Source organism: Nanorana parkeri, unplaced genomic scaffold, assembly GCF_000935625.1.
Source record: "Nanorana parkeri isolate BGI_ZX_2015 unplaced genomic scaffold, ASM93562v1 scaffold30, whole genome shotgun sequence".
NCBI classification, from domain to species: domain Eukaryota; kingdom Metazoa; phylum Chordata; class Amphibia; order Anura; family Dicroglossidae; genus Nanorana; species Nanorana parkeri.
The window spans coordinates 2,162,591-2,179,935 of record NW_017306298.1 but is presented as its reverse complement, the minus strand read 5'-3'; the positions used below and the strand labels follow the sequence as shown (position 1 = coordinate 2,179,935).

Here is a 17,345-nt window from a genome sequence, read left to right as displayed (position 1 = left end):
AGACAGAGAACAAATGAGGGTGCCACTGCTGATAGTAGAGCACAATATGTTTGTCTTTTTAATTTATAAAGATCAATAGAATAAAACAGTCAGTGCGTTTCGTGGGTCCACAATATTCCCCTTCATCGGGGCTGACGGATTAACTTGTGATTTAGTTCCTTTCAGTGTTTGGAAAAAAGAATGTTTAGAATCATGTTTTTTTCTGCTAAAACCCTAAACAATTTTTCCAAGTGCTTACTTTTGTTATGCAAATTGTTTTCCTCTGATTCCAAACAATGCAAGGATCTAAGTCACAAATCAATCCATAAGCCTTGAAAAAGGGGGATATTATGAACCCCTGAAACGCATTGGCTGTTTTATTCCATTGATCTTTATAAATAACATTCCATATTGAAGTATACCGTCAGCAGCGGCACCCCCATTTGTTATCTGTCCCAACAACACAAAAAGTGAGGATAAATCTCCCCCTGCAAGGACACAGGAAGCAAACAAAAACAAACAAAAAAAAAAACAGAGGCCCCAACTCTTTCCCATGGTATTCCACTTGAATTAAAAGACATTTATAGATAACCTTACTTTGTTTGGAGGCTGGGTTAGAGGATAGAATCTAGGGCAGGGGAAAGCAAACTCCGGCCATCCAGCTGTGGTGAAATTACAACTCCCATCATGCATCTGCCTCTGAGAGTCATGCCTGTGGCTGTCAGAGACTTGCAATGCCTAATGGGATTTGTAGTTGGACCACAACTGAAGGGATTTGCCTACACCTGATCTAGGGCATGGAAGAAATTGGATTGTTTTAATTTTAATACTATGAAATACAAGAATTAGATGGAATACAATTTTTTTTTTCAATTGAATAAACTGAAAAAATGTACAAAATGCAGATTTTTTTTATTTTTTACTTTAAAGCGACCATACAATGAATATTAAAATATCCAAATGCGTACACTGCAAAAGAAGAATGTAACTACCCACTGTTCCTGGTACCCGTTCTGCAAAACGCTAAGGAGGAATGGTCCCCATAAGTCTGCTGGGAAACTGACACTTCATGGTAGTGTCGCTCTCCTGTTCTTCATGAGAGTGTCGATCTCCCCCGTTGTGCTCACTGGTTTCTCCCATTGAACTCCAGCTAATGAAAGAACATGGTAGTGACAAAAAGTTTGGCAGTAGGAACCATGAAAACGGATATTTCAGTTCTGTGTGGTCACCCGAAAGTGAAATGACATGCTGGCTTTTTTTCTTCTCTAGGTGATATACTCACGTGATGGATTCTCCGCGGTTTGGCCTTATTGGAGCAACAAATGAGGGGACCCTCCAAGAGATACAAGAAGCCAGATTATTGTTTACCTAAAACTGACATATTGGCTTTTGGGTGGACTCTGATTGTTACAGCAATATAATCTTGGCCAATTTACCACTCCCATGGCGCCCTGTCAAAACCCTTTGACAACATTACTATGGTGCTGTACGACAGACAGAAGACATGCTGATGGGACACATTTTATAGGCATCCTACTAGAATATATATAACTGAGTAAGAGTTATAGTTGCAACTAGGGTTGCACCAAAGTGAAATTTTTAGACCGAAACATAAAAAAATTATTTTATTTTTATTTTATTTATTTTTGCTTTACTCTTAGGGGCTTTGGGGAAATGTCAGGGGTTTAAACGAACCCCTGATATTTCCCTTTTTAAAATAGAAAAGAGTCCTAAATCTCTTTTTCTGCAGCCCCTGTTATGAATGAACAGGAAGCCTCTATACTGAGTGCTCCTGTCCATTCACAGATTGAGGAGGTAGTATCAGTTATTATGTCTACAATCATGAATGAACAGGAAGTGATGTAGAGCACTTCCTGTTCATTCATATCTGGGGACACAGTAAGCATACTATGTCCTCAGCTATTTAAAAATACTTAGCGATCAGTATTTGTCAGTATTTGTAGTCCGCTCTCCATCCTGACTCACCTGTCACGGGAGGCCAAGCGGGGCGGTGCGGGAGGAGAGCTCGGCCTCCTGTGACAGCTGACACCTGTCTCCTCCTGGCAGCGCCCCACTCGCCCTTCTGATAGTTTCTTTCCTCCCCACTGGGCGCCGGTTTGTGTCCCCTCTGATCCCCGCTGACCCTGCCAACACAGGCGGGGGAGAGCAGCAGGGATCGGAGGGGACACAGACCGGCACCCAGCGGGGAAGAGAGAAGCTATGGATGCACCGCATTTTCTGTCATTTTGTCCAAAATTTTTGGTGCATCCCTATTTGCAACATTTAGTATGTATATATGTTTTGGGATACATTCTGTGTGGTCCAAATAAAAAAGGAGCAGAAGAGGACTATATTATTATATAAGTAGTCACATCATTCATTGTATATTGACTTAGATGTAATACAAAGACAAACCGATCTAGGATAATAATACAAAACATCGAAATAAGCAGACCCCTTTATTTTGCCAGCATTTTATTTCAGATCCTCATCTCAGATGCTGTGCACGTATGTACCCCAGTAGGAGGCCACACAAATCTGTTACGTAGGCTGCAGAAATCTGTTATGTAGGCTGTACAAATCTGTTACGTTTAGTCTTTTGTTTATGTACAATAACACGGCAGCAGCTACCAGGTTCTTTCACATTCTTATTGTGTAGACCAAGAATCCTGAAGCACCCACAAGCTATTTAAATCTATGTTCCAAAACTGGTCCACCTCAGATGTGGTGATGATAGGCCATTGTTAGTCTCCCTTTGAAGGATCCACCATACTGAAGCTCACAATTAACTTTCATCTCAGCCTTGGAGGCTAAGCAGGACTTCTTTCTCCTTTTATAGTTCCAAAGTTCTTGGCAAATGCCACATAACATGCCACCACAAATGAATGTTGCTCAGGTTCAAAAGACTTGGGAAGCGGGAATAGAGTAAGACTTTCGGTAAATCTTTGAGTCAATTTCAGTTCCCGGATAAGGAGGTGGTGGAACCTCATTTGTGGCATTCATGGCCACAGCTTGTTCATAGGTTGGCGGCGCAGTTTCAGCTGGTGGTGGAGCAAAGGGTTGCAGTGGAAGAAACTCATCTCTTCTGGACCTGAAGGAGATGTTTCTGCACTGATGCTCATCATCTGGGCTGTAGGGATGGAAATAAGTAATTAATTAGTAGGTTATGTGGGAATAGTTACATAAGCATACCGGGCAGTGTAATTATCTTCTTGATGATCTAATTGTTACTGTATTTACACATAAAGTACTGCATGCCGTACTTTCTATGAATAGTTACATAAGCATACCAGGCAGCTTAATTATCTTCTTGATGATCCAATTGTTACTGTATTTGCACATGCATGCAGTACTTTCTAGGAATAGTTACATAAAGCATACCGGGCAGCTTAATTATCTTCTTGATGATCCAATTGTTACTGTATTTACACATAAAGTACTGCATGCAGTACTTTTTTCAGTGCACACAACCTCAATACAGCGGTGTGAACTGGGCTGGCTGTAAATAAGGCAATTTAACAATTTGGGACTGTGCTGGAAAAGGCTTCTAGAGCAATCCCAACACATCTGGTCTGATGTTAATGGACCCTAAAAAGACCAAATAATAAAACCGGCTTCAATCCAAAGATTTTCCATTTTTTCTGCTACTAGATGTCCTCAGTCTGATGGCCAGCAGCATTCAACCCACTTTCTCTGAGCCCACGTCATACAGGACCTGCCCCCACCAGGAGAAGCAGCACATTAATTCGCTAATTCAGGGGTGGGAATTAATTTTCTCAAGGAGCCACATGAGAAACTGGGACTGTTGTAGAGGGCCATGCAATGCAATGCACCTGTCTCACTGTAACGCGTAGTAAGTGCGTTGCACGGTACCATGCGTGAATCACACTGAACCGTGCGATTGACGCATGGCATAGGTGTGAACGGGCCCTGAATTAAGTCTTATTGTCCCCACATAATATGAGGCACACACCTTATTATTTTTTGATAGGCCAGAAAGAGAAGCCGGAGGTGGAGCAGGCTGCAGGAGAGGACGGAAGAAGATACTCTTCTGTCCTTTTGAAATGCTAGGGGCGGGGAACACATTTGACGCTCAGCAGTCCAAGCAACCAGTGACTGTAGAAGAGGAAGAGGACCCTTGACGCCATTGATTGGAAGGACACCAGCGGTTGTAGCAACCATTGACTGCAGAGGACTGCGACACAGACCGATCACTGACCTGCACTGGACTATGGGTTGCCACTGCGTTGGAGGCCAACGCATCCACTGTCAGCCAGCCATAACCAAGTGCAGGTCAGATCAGTCCGTTTTCAGACAAAGGGCCGGACAGGGAAAGACAAAGGGCCCACGGGTCATACAATGCACAAGTCTGAGCTCATCTCTCTGCCACTATGCTCTCCTTTCCTATCAGCATGCTTCTTGTTGGCTCATGAACTAATTTGCTGCTTATACTGCTTCTTCCTCAGCCCTGCTGTATAGGGACTGCAAAAGGCTGAGACCAAGTCACATTCATGGGCTTCCATTAAAAAATACATTTAATTATATATTAAGGATTACAGACCTGCATTAATTTATGTCTTTTATATTGCCTGGAGTCAAGCTGTAACTCTTTTAATCCTAGCCTACACCAGCAAAATGAAATGCGACTGGCTGCTATGTGCAATGTTTTGTTCTACTGTGTAAAAAAGTATTTAAGTTGTGGAAGTGAAAAAACTTTTAAACATTTCTGCTTTCCACTTGTGTTATCCGTGAGTGAGTTTAGTAGAGCAATGGCTGACCATAAACTTCCAAATAAAGAGGATCAGGAGGAAAATATTAGATCTGCAGCTAGCTGTCCCAAGTGCTGTAATTACAGGGGGATAATTGCAAGCTTCTTGTGCTTTGTCAGTCAGGCAAAGCTATTATTCTGCTGTAATTACACAGTCCTGAACTGCCTAACTGCACAAGTTTAAGACAACAAGAATGTCTGTGGTAAACTGCACACAAGTGGGATGTGATCACTCCTGTGAGTCTGAAAAAGAAACTGAATCCCATGCACATTTCATGCTCCCTTGGCCATGTTTCAAGCTCAAATGTCTCTTCTGGACAATAACCCGAATCATTTTTCGCAAGATGTGAATTGAAGTAAGAAGGAGCACTGACAAACAATGACCACTAGTGGTGCTATTGAGCTTAAAGTAGACAGGCGATCACATTCATCTTACATTCAGTTGTCACCCCCTGCGGGTGTATGTGAAAGAGACAATACAATAATGTTTGTTTTTATGCATGTTTTTACTGAACCAATCCATTGCAGAACTTCAGTGATTTGCAATAGATTGGTCACATACTCCGGTGTTCCTGTAAACTAGGGATGTTCAGATACCAGTGTCGATACCAGGCATTTTCACGAGAACTACCAGGGTTGCAGTGGTTGCAGCTGGGACCGGGCTCTGGCACCCCACCACTGTCCTAAAATCATTAGTCTGTATTGTTTTACAAAAACTGTCACATGACAATAAACAAAAAGGTATCAGTACTCATATCTGTGAGTACTTGCATAAGTACTTGTATTTGGTCTGGAAAATATTGTATCATTGCATCCCTAATGTGTGTGTATATATATATATATATATATATGTGTATATATATAAATATATATATATATATATATATATATATATATACACACACACACACACACACATATATAAAATAAACTGCCTCCTAACCTTTGAGTTTTTCTCTAGTCTAGTCTTGGAGCTGGAAAAGTATCTGTACTTGTACTAGTACCGAGTACGGTACTTGGTATCCCTACCTTTTAGTTAGTTACTACAATCCCTAGTATTGTCCAGATCAAGCCAAAAACCTTTTTTCTTTTTAAGCAGAACTCTCTATGTATCAAGAGCTCTGTGTGATCTGGATACAAAGAGCGCAGCAGACCAGCTAGAAAACTGACAGCGGACCTATGCTGATTACACTGGAAGATCTGCCAAATAATGTCTGAGCTCAAGACAGACATGTATAAAACATTAAATATTGAAAAGAAAAAGCAATGGGTAAGCGAGGTACTTACATTTGGCTGCGTCGCCTTGCAGTACAGTAGATGGTATACCAATAATATCCAAGAAGTCCAAATATAACAAGACAAGTTCCAGCAGAAATTAGGCCAGTGAGGAGCCCAACCACATCTATTTTTACCCCTGTTCCAGGGAGAAGAGAATGGATATATCATATCTTAAACGCCTCAAGTATACAGGTTAATGCTATTAAAGCTGAACTCCAGCAATAGTCTTTTTTTAAAAACCTTACTTTGGTCCAGCTTGATTACATCTTTTTCTTCATATCTCACATCCGGAGGGCAGCTGGTGATGCAGAAATTCACTGTAGTAGCCTGTGCTGCATTCATTTCTGGTGCTGATTGAGCGATTGTCTGTCGGTATACTGAAAATCGGTCTTGTATATTTTTTAAAGAATGCAAGCTGTTCTCTGGTTGGACAAGGGGAGGGGCAGGGTGGATGATGTCACAATCCCCTCCTCATCCAATAGGAGAATGCCTTGAATTCATTGAAACAATAAAAGATGTTCTCTGAATGGCAGAGCTGTCCCCTTGTGTTCAGTATGCAAACGGCAAATCGCTCGAGACGCACTCAGAAAAAGACCAACACTGACTGTATGTAGCACAGGCTACTACAGTAAAATTCTGCATCCCCAGCAGCCCTCTGGATGTGAGACATGAAGTATTAGATGTAGCCAAGCTAAGCCAATGTAAGTTTCAAATGGTAATTCCTTTAACTCTGGTAAAGCTGAACGTAAAAGACACGAATCAATGCAGCTCTGTATTCATCAATTCATCATTAAATGTCATTTTTTAATGTAAGCAGTGTAAGTATCTGAAATGGTGTCAGACTCTTTAAAGTGACGCTAAACTCAGGAGATAAATCTTTAAAATACATTCAAGTACCCTAACTGTTAACAAAAATGTATCTTATTTGTATATAAAAATCCAAAACGTCCCATCGCACTCCTGACCGGAAAGAAATTCCCCACACACAGGGCGGGTGCGGCAGTGACAGCAGATGCCTCCACAGGTAACAATGAACAAATGGTAAGTCACTCGCACATTGCACAGTGCGAGTGACAGTGCCGGTGACAGTGCGAGTGACTTACCATTTGTTCATTATTTGTGTACCACTCGGCTGTAGATCCTCAAATCATCTCTGAATTGGTGCTGGCACTGTCCTTCCTTCTGGAGGGTGACTACTTTTGTTACCCATGGTCTCTGTGTGTGTTGTAAAGTATAGAATAGTGTATCACCAGCACACCGAAGGTCAAACGTCAAATAGAGAAAGTTTTATTGACATGAATACATCTTGTCAAACAACAACATTTTGGGGCACGTAGGGTCCCTTCATCAGGCATAGTGTGACTATGATCTCCTAAGTATTGTGTTGTAAAGTAGCCACCACTCCAAGCTCGCTCCTGTGATGGATTACAATCTCATGTTTAGTTTACTAATTTGTATTCAGACTATGATCTCAATAACCCCACTGCAAGGGTTAGTAATCATTTTCCCTGGAGTTCATCTGTAATGTAATATCTCTTCTGGTTGAATTCAGGAATAAGAGGTTTGCATTGATTTCATCAATCATAATAATAATAACATGAAAACTTACCTTGAGTGAATGGATCTTTAGAGTATTCTTTCCAGAACTTCATCTTTGATAAACAAAAAAACAAAAATAAAGTTACATAACATATAATGCTACATTTCAGCCCATAGCACATCCAAAGGATCTATTTAATTCCATGGTGAAACAATGACTCAAAGGAGAACTATGGGGTCAGTGTATTTCCCCATAGTTCTCCTTAGGGTAACGGGAGGACACAAACTAGCGTCCTCCCGTTACACTAAGCTCAGTATACCGCGAGCTACAGCTTGGGGTATACTGAGACGCCGCAGCCGGAGCGTATCCCGACTTAGACGACGGGATCCGCCCAGCTGCGTGAGTGACAGCTGGCTCTGCCTATCTAGAGGCAGAGCCAGCTTTACCCGCCCCCTCCCCCGTCCGTTCCGCCAGTCAGCGCTGGCAGATCGGAGCGGGGAGAGGGGAATCCAGCTCCTCCCCCTGTCACGGCAGAGAGCCGTGACAGGATCGAGAGGTGAGCGAACGCCGGTATCTGTTCGCTCACCTCCCGATCTACTGAGCCGACCTGTGACAGTCTCATTGTCACAGGTCGGCTAGAACTATGAGGTGAGTGAAAAGCACTCACCTCATAGTTCTCCTTTAAGTGTGTTCATAAGGACTAGTTCACACCAAGCGCGGAGCAGATGCAGAGCAGTTACAGAACGCATCAAAACTGCATCCAATGTATTCCAATGTTCACACCAGAGCGTTCAGTTCCAGAGCATGTGTAAAAACTGCAGCATGCCCTATTTTTTCTGCTCAGGAATGCACCAAAACGCATGTAAATGCATCAAAAATGCATGCGAATGCACTAGAATGCACTGAAAGCCAATTTTAGGCTAAAAAAAAAAAGACCGAAATGCGGCTAAAAACACTGCACTGGATGTGCAGAAACTCATGCAGGTCTGGTCTGCATTTAGTGTGAACAAGCCCTTATGAAAACGTATTTTTTGTAGTTTTGGAGAGAGTAAAGCCACCACCGTCAGAATACATTAGCCGCAGCGGGATATTCGTCCATCCGCACTGTTTAGCATGGATGGAGGAACAAAAGCTGACTGAACTAAAAAAAATAACAGTGTATGGCCAACTTTAGGCTCCATTCACATATAGAGTTTGCGTTTCCCGCCCAGTTCTAAAATCTTTACATCTGCACGGATTCTGCTTGTGTGCGGCTATTTTGCAGGACACGCAGTTTTGTACCGCGTGGTCCCTGCAACAGTGTGAACAATGCACATTGACATGCATTGTTTTTCATATGTAGAGCGGTTCCGTGCTTATTCGGCTGCTCATGTGTGATTGGAGCCTAAGTGTAGGTAGATGGAAAGTCCCTCCGCATTCCTCACAACACTCCCGGCCTATATAGAAGATGGTTCTCGCAGTGATGACCACGGATGGCGCCGTGCAGACACAAGACAGAGGACAGAAATCACCAGCACTCAATACTATCAATAAATATGTCCATTTATTGGACAAATCGTCACAGTGAGGAAAGCCAACGTTTCGGGGCCGCGCAGGGTCCCTTCATCAGGGCGAAAAGATGAAGGGACCCTGCGCGGTCCTGAAACGTTGGCTTTCCTCACTGTGACGATTTGTCCAATAAATGGACATATTTAATGATAGTATTGAGTGCTGGTGATTTCTGTCCTCTGATTGGAGCCTAAGACAGAAGTCACCGATGCAAGATTTCCCATTACACTCTTGCTTTCATCACACCTCTGTAATTTAGGATTTCCCCTTACTGTCTCATTGACGGTGGTCAACCGGGCCAACTAGAGGGGTGAACCTCCCCAGCGAGGACACAGACAGCAAAAAAAGTTAGCAGAGGGTACAACCTCTCCCTGTCCTGTCCATTAAAGAACAAGATATACAGGGGCGAAATAGAGGGTCTGGTATCTGGTGCATGTATATTCCTTGGAATAATAAATCCTTGTTACAATTAGCCTGAATGCACTTGATAGCTAAATGTTTTGATTGGCTATCACATGTTGCTTCCTTGCTTTTTCTACCACATGATAAAAATTCAGTTAATTAATTTTGGGATTATATCTAGTACAGGATAATACATGCACCAGATACCAGACCCTTTATTTTGCCCCTGTATGTCTTGTTCTTTAATTGAAAGCTGTTATCAAAATGCTATCATGTATTGCATACTTCATTATAACATTACATTGGTAAAGATCATTCTCATTTCACCAGAAACACTGCCACCTTGAGGACGTTATCTTCAGATTGTAAGAGCCAAGAAAAGTTTGATATGCTGCTTTTAGTGTATAATAACACTATTTTGTGATCCTCATCAAGTTAAATGTAACATATGAATATTGCAGTTATATATTGTGTAAACATTTGCCATGTTTGCCTTCAGTGAGGGCTTTTTACACTAATGCTGTGTTCACACCTAGGCGTACAGAATATGCGCGTTTGCCGTGCGTTTTTACCGCGATTTCCGAGGGCTTAGGCTCCTAATGGATATGCACAACAAATACGCCCCAAAGAAGCTCCTGTACTTCTTTGGGCGTAGGGCGTTTTACAGCGCGTCCCTACACGCTGTAAAACACCCAGGTGGGAACCATGCCCATAGGCAATTATTGGTTTCCACATGTTGAGCATTTTACAGCGCGTAGGAACGCGCTGTAAAACGCCCAGGTGTGAACCAGGCCTAAGCTTTAGGCATTTCTAGGCGTAGTTATTAGCAGCCCGACTAACCTACAGCAGACCGGTACTAAAACAAACCCCTCAAAACTAACCCCCCACTTCTGGTGCCCATACTTATCACTTTGCCTCCTGTCTGCCAATCTGATCATCACTTAAAGGTTTTTCAACGTTACGTGAAAGTCAATTCTTTCACTCTAATCAGTACACACCCTGTCTCCCACATAATGGCGCTCAGATCAGGCTACTGGCCACTCAGGCACCAAGTGCTGCACTGTTGCAGGGCAGAAAAGTGCGCATGTGTGTTCCATACCTGGGGTATTATGATTTTAAAGGGTAATTACATTTTGCCAGGTGAATCTGGGGAAATTGAATTACCCCCTCCAATCTGGCCCCCACACACCCCTGCTATACTTTCCTTTGGACGAACGCTCCTTCCCCTCCGCCAGTGCGGGTGTGCTATTCATACCCTGTACTGCTGTGTAGCGCTCACCTGACCGCACTCACCAATGTGAAGTGCTTCTGACCATGCTGACCAATGAGACCCCCTTCTTGTTAATAAGTGCTTGTCAATGGTCAGCATGGCTAGGTGACAACCGCTGACCAATGAGTGCTTGCCATTTGTGAGCAAAATTCAAAATACAGAGCACAGAGCTGCGCTACAGGGCAGTACAGGGTGCGAATAGTACACCCACACCAATGGAGAGGAAGGATCGTACATTCAAAGGTATGTATAACAGGGGGGAGAGGGGACCAGATTGGAGGGGGTAATTCCATTTTCCAAAATTCACCTGGGAAAGCGGAATTACCCTTTATGAATAGTACCTGGAGTGACAAGAACAATGAATGGGAGAGGGGTGGGAATTGTTAGTTGTAGGTTGCCTTTGTTCTTTCAAACACTCTTAATCTGAGATTGCCTAAAAACAGCTACAGCGGGCTGCAGGCATTAGTGCTTGACCTTTCCTCCTACACCACCAAATGTCAATAAGTTTAAGCATACTCAGAGCAAAGTCTGAAAGACCCCCCGACACATAGCACATACACATCATCCTCATACCGTTGCATCGTGATCTTCGAAGATCTCCCTGGCCTCCTCATAGTTGCATTGTTCCTCATTACACTCTCTCTCCAGGTTTCCCGGGACAAACATCTCAAAGTCAAACTGGTTGTAAAGCAAGCGTCGTCCCAGGAAGCTGCTGGCATCCTCCCCATCTTTGAAAACTAAAACAAGGGTAAAGGAAATATTATTTGAAATACGAGAAGGCCATCCTTACTTTTAGAGTAAAGTAATTTTATTGACCACGCTGAAAAATTTGTCTTTTCGGTAAGCACAAATGAAATGTTCTTAGTAAACAGTTCTTACAGAAAAAACATGTACAAAGAACAACAATGATGTACAAAGTACAAAAATCCATAGCAAACTATTAAGTTTTCTAGCGCTGTGTTTCAAGTACTCTATCTATCTAAAGGCGGTTCACCTCCTTTATTTTCATAGCTGCTTTTTGATACAAGTACAATTTAGCCATATCCAGGAGCGCAGATTTATTTTTCCTATTAAGTTTCATAGCCATTTAAGAAAGTAAAACCAGGATGTCCAACTCCATGTACTGTATATTCTATGCAAAATAAGTGAACTACAGAATTTAGCATGAGTGACACCATCATGCTGCATGAGGTAGGATCTTGGAACAAAGGTACTAAGATCCCAAGGTTATACACTATATGGCCAAAGATTTGTGGACAACTGACCATCATGCCTATATGAGCTTGTGGAAAATCCCATTCCAAAACCATGAATATTAATATGGAGTTGGCTCCCCACTGTTTATGGTTATAAGAGCCTTCACTCTTTTGGGAAGGCTTTAAAAAGTTGTACCCAATCAGTCACAAGAGCATTTATAAGTTTAGGTGCTGAGAAAAGAAGACCTGGCTCACAACTGGTGTTCCAATTCGTCCCGAAGGTGTTCAATATGGTTGAGGTCACGGCTCATCTTTGCAACTATGGCAAAAGAGTCCAGTTTGTAGACATGCAGAATCCTAACCTTTTCATTCTTTTAATTTGCTGACTGTCTTTCCCAGACAGACATATCTGAAATTAAACTTGTTCTTTGCCCATGCCCCGGTGGTCTTGTTATTTGGAAAGTTGATTCCCTAGGTATACAGAACTTGGAGATTAAACTTTTGTGAAACACTTATAAAGAGTGCAGCATGTTCAGAGTATGCAGGGAGTATAGAACATTTGGTAGCATTCGGATTCATTGTGTGATTTAAAGGAGAACTATGGGGTCAGTGTTTTTCCCCATAGTTCTACTCCTTAGGGTAACGGGAGGACACAAACTAGCGTCCTCCCGTTACCCTAAGCTCAGTATACCGCGAGCTACAGCTCGCGGTATACAGAGACGCCGCAGCCGGAGCGGATCCCGACGTAGATGACGGGATCCGCCCAGCTGCGTGAGTGACAGCTGGCTCTGCCTATCTAGAGGCAGAGCCAGATGTACCCGCCCCCTCCCCCGTCCGTTCCGCCAGTCAGCGCTGGCAGATCGGAGCGGGGAGGGGGAAATCCAGCCCGTCCCCCTGTCACGGCAGAGAGCCGTGACAGGATCGAGAGGCGAGCGAACCCGGTATGTGTTCGCTCACCTCCCGATCTACTGAGCCGACCTGTGACAGTCTCTTTGTCACAGGTCGGCTAGAACTATGAGGTGAGTGAAAAGCACTCACCTCATAGTTCTCCTTTAAGTTAAAGCATACCATCCTACTCAATTTCACCAAGTGCGCTAGATTGCCCTATGAAATATCCAACAGGAGGCAAAGTTCTGTAATAAAGTTTTCTAAATTCCTTAGAATATATATAGTTGACCAGGAGAAGATTCTTCACTCCATTCTTTAACATTTGCCAGTAGTCTCCATGTTCTAGAAATATGAATTGCTGAGCCACTTGGGTAGTGTAGACAGGAGGTTCTTATACTGCCCACCATAGACTGCTATCTTTTAGAAAACAAATGATATGGACATCATATAGCAAAGAATCATGTGGCCAGAAGCTGCAGTCCAAACCAGTCTTACAAGTAAAACTCACGCTGAAAATATGGTGCCACTCATAACAGATTAAAGGTAACATGATCGGACCTTCTACCTGCAACACAGTTACAATATGTCTTGATTGGCGCTATTGGAGAATTATTTTATAAATAATACTGACCTTGTCTATTTTGTCCGGATTCCACCAAATTTTTCACACAATGCGGCAGACTGAATACCTCGAAGATCAGCTGGTAGATGAGGACCAATTGTGGAACAAGAATCTGGTATCTGTGAAATGAGGAGTACACATTACACTGAGTATGTTTTAATTATTCTAAGCGCATGTTAATTCTTGTATAACTGCATGATGATGAATTTCCAGTGATTACCTATGCTGTGATTCATTAGGAAACAGAAACTATTGCTATCAGTGGTGAGAGTACTAATACTGGGCACAAAAAAATGGAAACAGTGACGTTTTCTTAATCTGAATGTTGTATAATCATATTGGTAAAGAAAATGTAATTCAAGGGTTTCAAAACCATGCACTTGGTGGAGATATGAGGATATTAGTGGCATTATTTGATAGTGATAGGCCTACAGTGGACTAAAGTATAGTAATATGGTCCACTAAACACTGCTGACTTGACAATATAAGGGCAACAAATGGCAATCTTGACACCACATGGGCAATTTTATAAAGTATAAATGGGCAATTTGTATAAAATATGCAGGAAACAAACAATCTATTGTTACAAGATATGGGAAGCAAATAGGCAATCAATACAAATGTGGGCAGTAAGCATGTGGCGGGGCGGACTGTGTTCACCTGAGCCTGCGCAAAACTGACAGTGACACATCCAGCTCCTAACGCAAACAATGACAGTTTTGCGTGGCCTTGGGTGTACTCGAAGCCTAATCACATCCCTAGTGAGTAGCAAAAGAACAGTTGTGCCAAATTGCAGGCAGCAAATGGGCAAATCTTACAGTAGGTGGGCAAGAAATGGGAAAATGTTAAAATTTCTGAGCAACAAATGGGCAAATGTGATAAAAGGCAAGCAACAAATAAAGCAATCCTTACAATATATGGCCAACCAACAGCAAAAATTGTTGCCCCCATCCCCCCTCTCTTTCAAACTTCCCCGAAAATATCTTCTAACGCTGGCAAACTCCTACAGCAAAAATTCACCCTTGCTCCAGAAAAGATCACCTCCCCCCCACTATTCAATCACCTACTAGCCCTAAAAGACAGCAGCACCCATCACAGTGTGTCAGCTACTAAAAATTCACCCTTCCCCCAGAACCCCCCCCCATATCAATTACTCAACAGCCCTTAAAGAAAGCTGCACCAACAGAAAGTGTCACATGATACAGCTGAGGAAAAGTCTGGGAGGACTTCCCCTCAGCTGTGGCATGTGAGACCTCAGAGCCCAAAGGGAGCTAGGTGGAACCTGTCTGCTTGGAGCCGCAGGCCTGTCTGGCCCATTACTGCTATGTGGCCTTTTCTGCAGTGTCGTGGGCAACACAAACCCTGACTTTGCAGAGACCCCCTCATGGTGGTAATGTGCTGGGTAATGTGCTGGCTAATGTGCAGACTTACTGCACCCTCAGTCGTGCTGCACCACATGCAGATAATTCATTCAAAGTCTTGCTTCACCTCTTGACATCACTTTCAGCCAGTAAAACTGTGAAAGCTAACCAAAAGCAGCTTTCCTGAGCTACAATGTATATCAAAGGATGCATTAAAACAAGTGCTATGCACCATAGACAGTAGCAGTGACATCATCATTGTGCTGTAAATAACCTGTGCAGACAGCAAAGCTGTGGGAGGGACCCAGCAGGCCCCACCCACTACAGGCTGCCTACAGAAATGTACAGGAAGGGGCGGAAACAAGACCAGTCACCCTGCACAAGGAGAGAGAGCCGTAGTGACTGGTCTTTATTACAGGAAACTCCCGCACAAAGGTAAAGTTTCACACTGGATTACTGCACAGATCAGTTCTGGAAGCAGCTGCAGGTAAGTGGCAACACTTCTAGGTGCATAATAGGTATTCCTGATCTTCCCTGCCAGTCTGTCCTTGACCTAGAGATGTGTTAGTGCATGGAAGGGTTATCATTCATCCCTAGATCCAGTACAATAGCGATGAATCTCACACTCAATTCCAAATTCCAATGATTTATTATACACAGACAGCAGCATACAAAGGACAGGATCTTCCTACACGTTTCAGCAGCGAGCGGCTTTAATCATAGCTATGATTAAAGCTGCTTGTGACTGAAACACATAAGCAGATTGTGTGCTTTGTATGCTGCGCTCTGTGTATAATATTGGAACTTGGAATTGAGTGCTGGATTCATCACTTTTGTACCTCTAGGTGTCTGCACTGCATAGCTCCAGCAGTTTTTTAAATTTTAACAGAGTCTCTTTATATTATTATTATACAAGATTTATATAGCGCCAACAGTTTGCGCAGTGCTTTACAATCACAATACAATTCAAGACAAGATGGTAAGGAGGGCTCTGCCCCTGAGGGCTTACATTCTGAAAGGGAGGGGCCAGTGATACATGAAGAGGTAGCTGTGTGGGGAGGAATTGTTTGAGAAAGTGATGGTTCAGTGGTGAGGTTGAAGTGGGATAGGCTTCCCTGAAGAGATGAGTCTTAATGGATCGCCTAAAGGCAGTCAGAGTGGGAGATAGTTGGACAGGTTGGGGTATGGAGTTCCAGAGGATGGGAGAGACTCTAGTGAAGACCTGGAGGCGAGCATTGGAGGAGTTGACAAGGGAGCTGGAAAGCAGAAGGTCTTTGGAAGAGCGGAGGGGACGGTTAAGGTGAAGTGAGCTTTAAGTCTGAGTTTAAGGGTGTTATCAAACAACTCCTGCAGTAAATTAGGGGGTTTGATTCATTAATCAGTTGCATAACCTTACAAAAGCCCAAGGTGTGTGACGTGTTGTGCTGTAAAGTCACAGAACAAGCTTGACTAATTAGTTGAGGGTGTCTTATGTTATATATTTTATCCATTTACATAATACAATTACAGAGGTGCAGGGCTGTGCCTGGGTCATGTTAATAAATCATTTTGGAATGTACGGCTGAAAGTTATGGGGTAAGCAGGACGGTTATGTATTACCTGATATTACGGATTACGAAATTTAAGTTGTGATCACCTGACTAAAGCTTGAACTAGGACATGATTAATACCAGGGTTCTGAAAGTTCATCAGACCCCTGGGGAAGCAAAACTTTTTTCACATTAAGGGTCCGTTCACACTAGCCTGTACATGAATCGGAGGAACAGCTGGCAGGAGCCAGAGCATTGCACTCATCACGGTTGCAACGCTGTTCTGGCTCCGATACAAAAAAGATAATACATGCACATTTTTCCTTTGATGAAGAAGTGTGCATTTTTTATTTTATTTTTTGCAAAAGCTGGAATTTCTCTATAACCTTTGTATGGGCACAATTACAGCACATTAGGCAAGAGATGTTAGGCATCATTGTTTTCACATTGTGAGGCTGTTGTCATCAGAGTGGATGGACAGAGAATGGCAGATTAGTGACTCAGTTCTTTCACATCATCCCCATTTCCTCACACATGTGCACACAGCTCTGCAGGCATGTCCTGTCTGAACCCAGGATGACAGTGTAACACCATCACTCATTATTGAGATGTTTGCGCTGCTTTTACACACCTTGGAGCTAGGCATTGTGGGTAGGAATAGTAAATACAAGCAATTGCTTAACTTTTGTTGTGAAACAAAGAAGTCTTCCACACCCCTTTCAATGCCTAGTACATATATTTGCGTTACTTATCAATGGCTGATTATAGCGGGTCTCATGTAAGCAACCTCGGCACGACAGCAGTAATGGAACTTCAAGTCCCACAAAACATTTCAAGGTTCTAAAAGAAACAGACATGACTTCCAAAAACAGATGTGATTACTGTAAGAAAGTATATTGCATCCTGATAACTGTATTGGCTTAGTACATGTAATCAGGGGTGTCCCTACACTTTTTGTCACCTG

General features: G+C 42.9%; 1 protein-coding gene across 1 annotated transcript in view; it reads right to left on the bottom strand.

Moving 5' to 3' along the window:
• Positions 1–2,823: 2,823 nt before the first annotated feature.
• Positions 2,824–17,345, bottom strand: part of PRRG4 (proline rich and Gla domain 4) — a 16,596-nt gene continuing 2,074 nt past the window's right edge. Inside the window, exons 2-6 of the mRNA XM_018567699.1 lie at positions 13,501–13,610; positions 11,359–11,522; positions 7,635–7,677; positions 6,035–6,161; positions 2,824–3,109 (exon numbers count right to left, since the gene is read on the bottom strand). Coding sequence (XP_018423201.1) covers positions 2,878–3,109; positions 6,035–6,161; positions 7,635–7,677; positions 11,359–11,522; positions 13,501–13,610 — 676 coding nt within the window. The 3' untranslated portion in view covers positions 2,824–2,877. The remainder of the gene's footprint in view (positions 3,110–6,034; positions 6,162–7,634; positions 7,678–11,358; positions 11,523–13,500; positions 13,611–17,345) is intronic.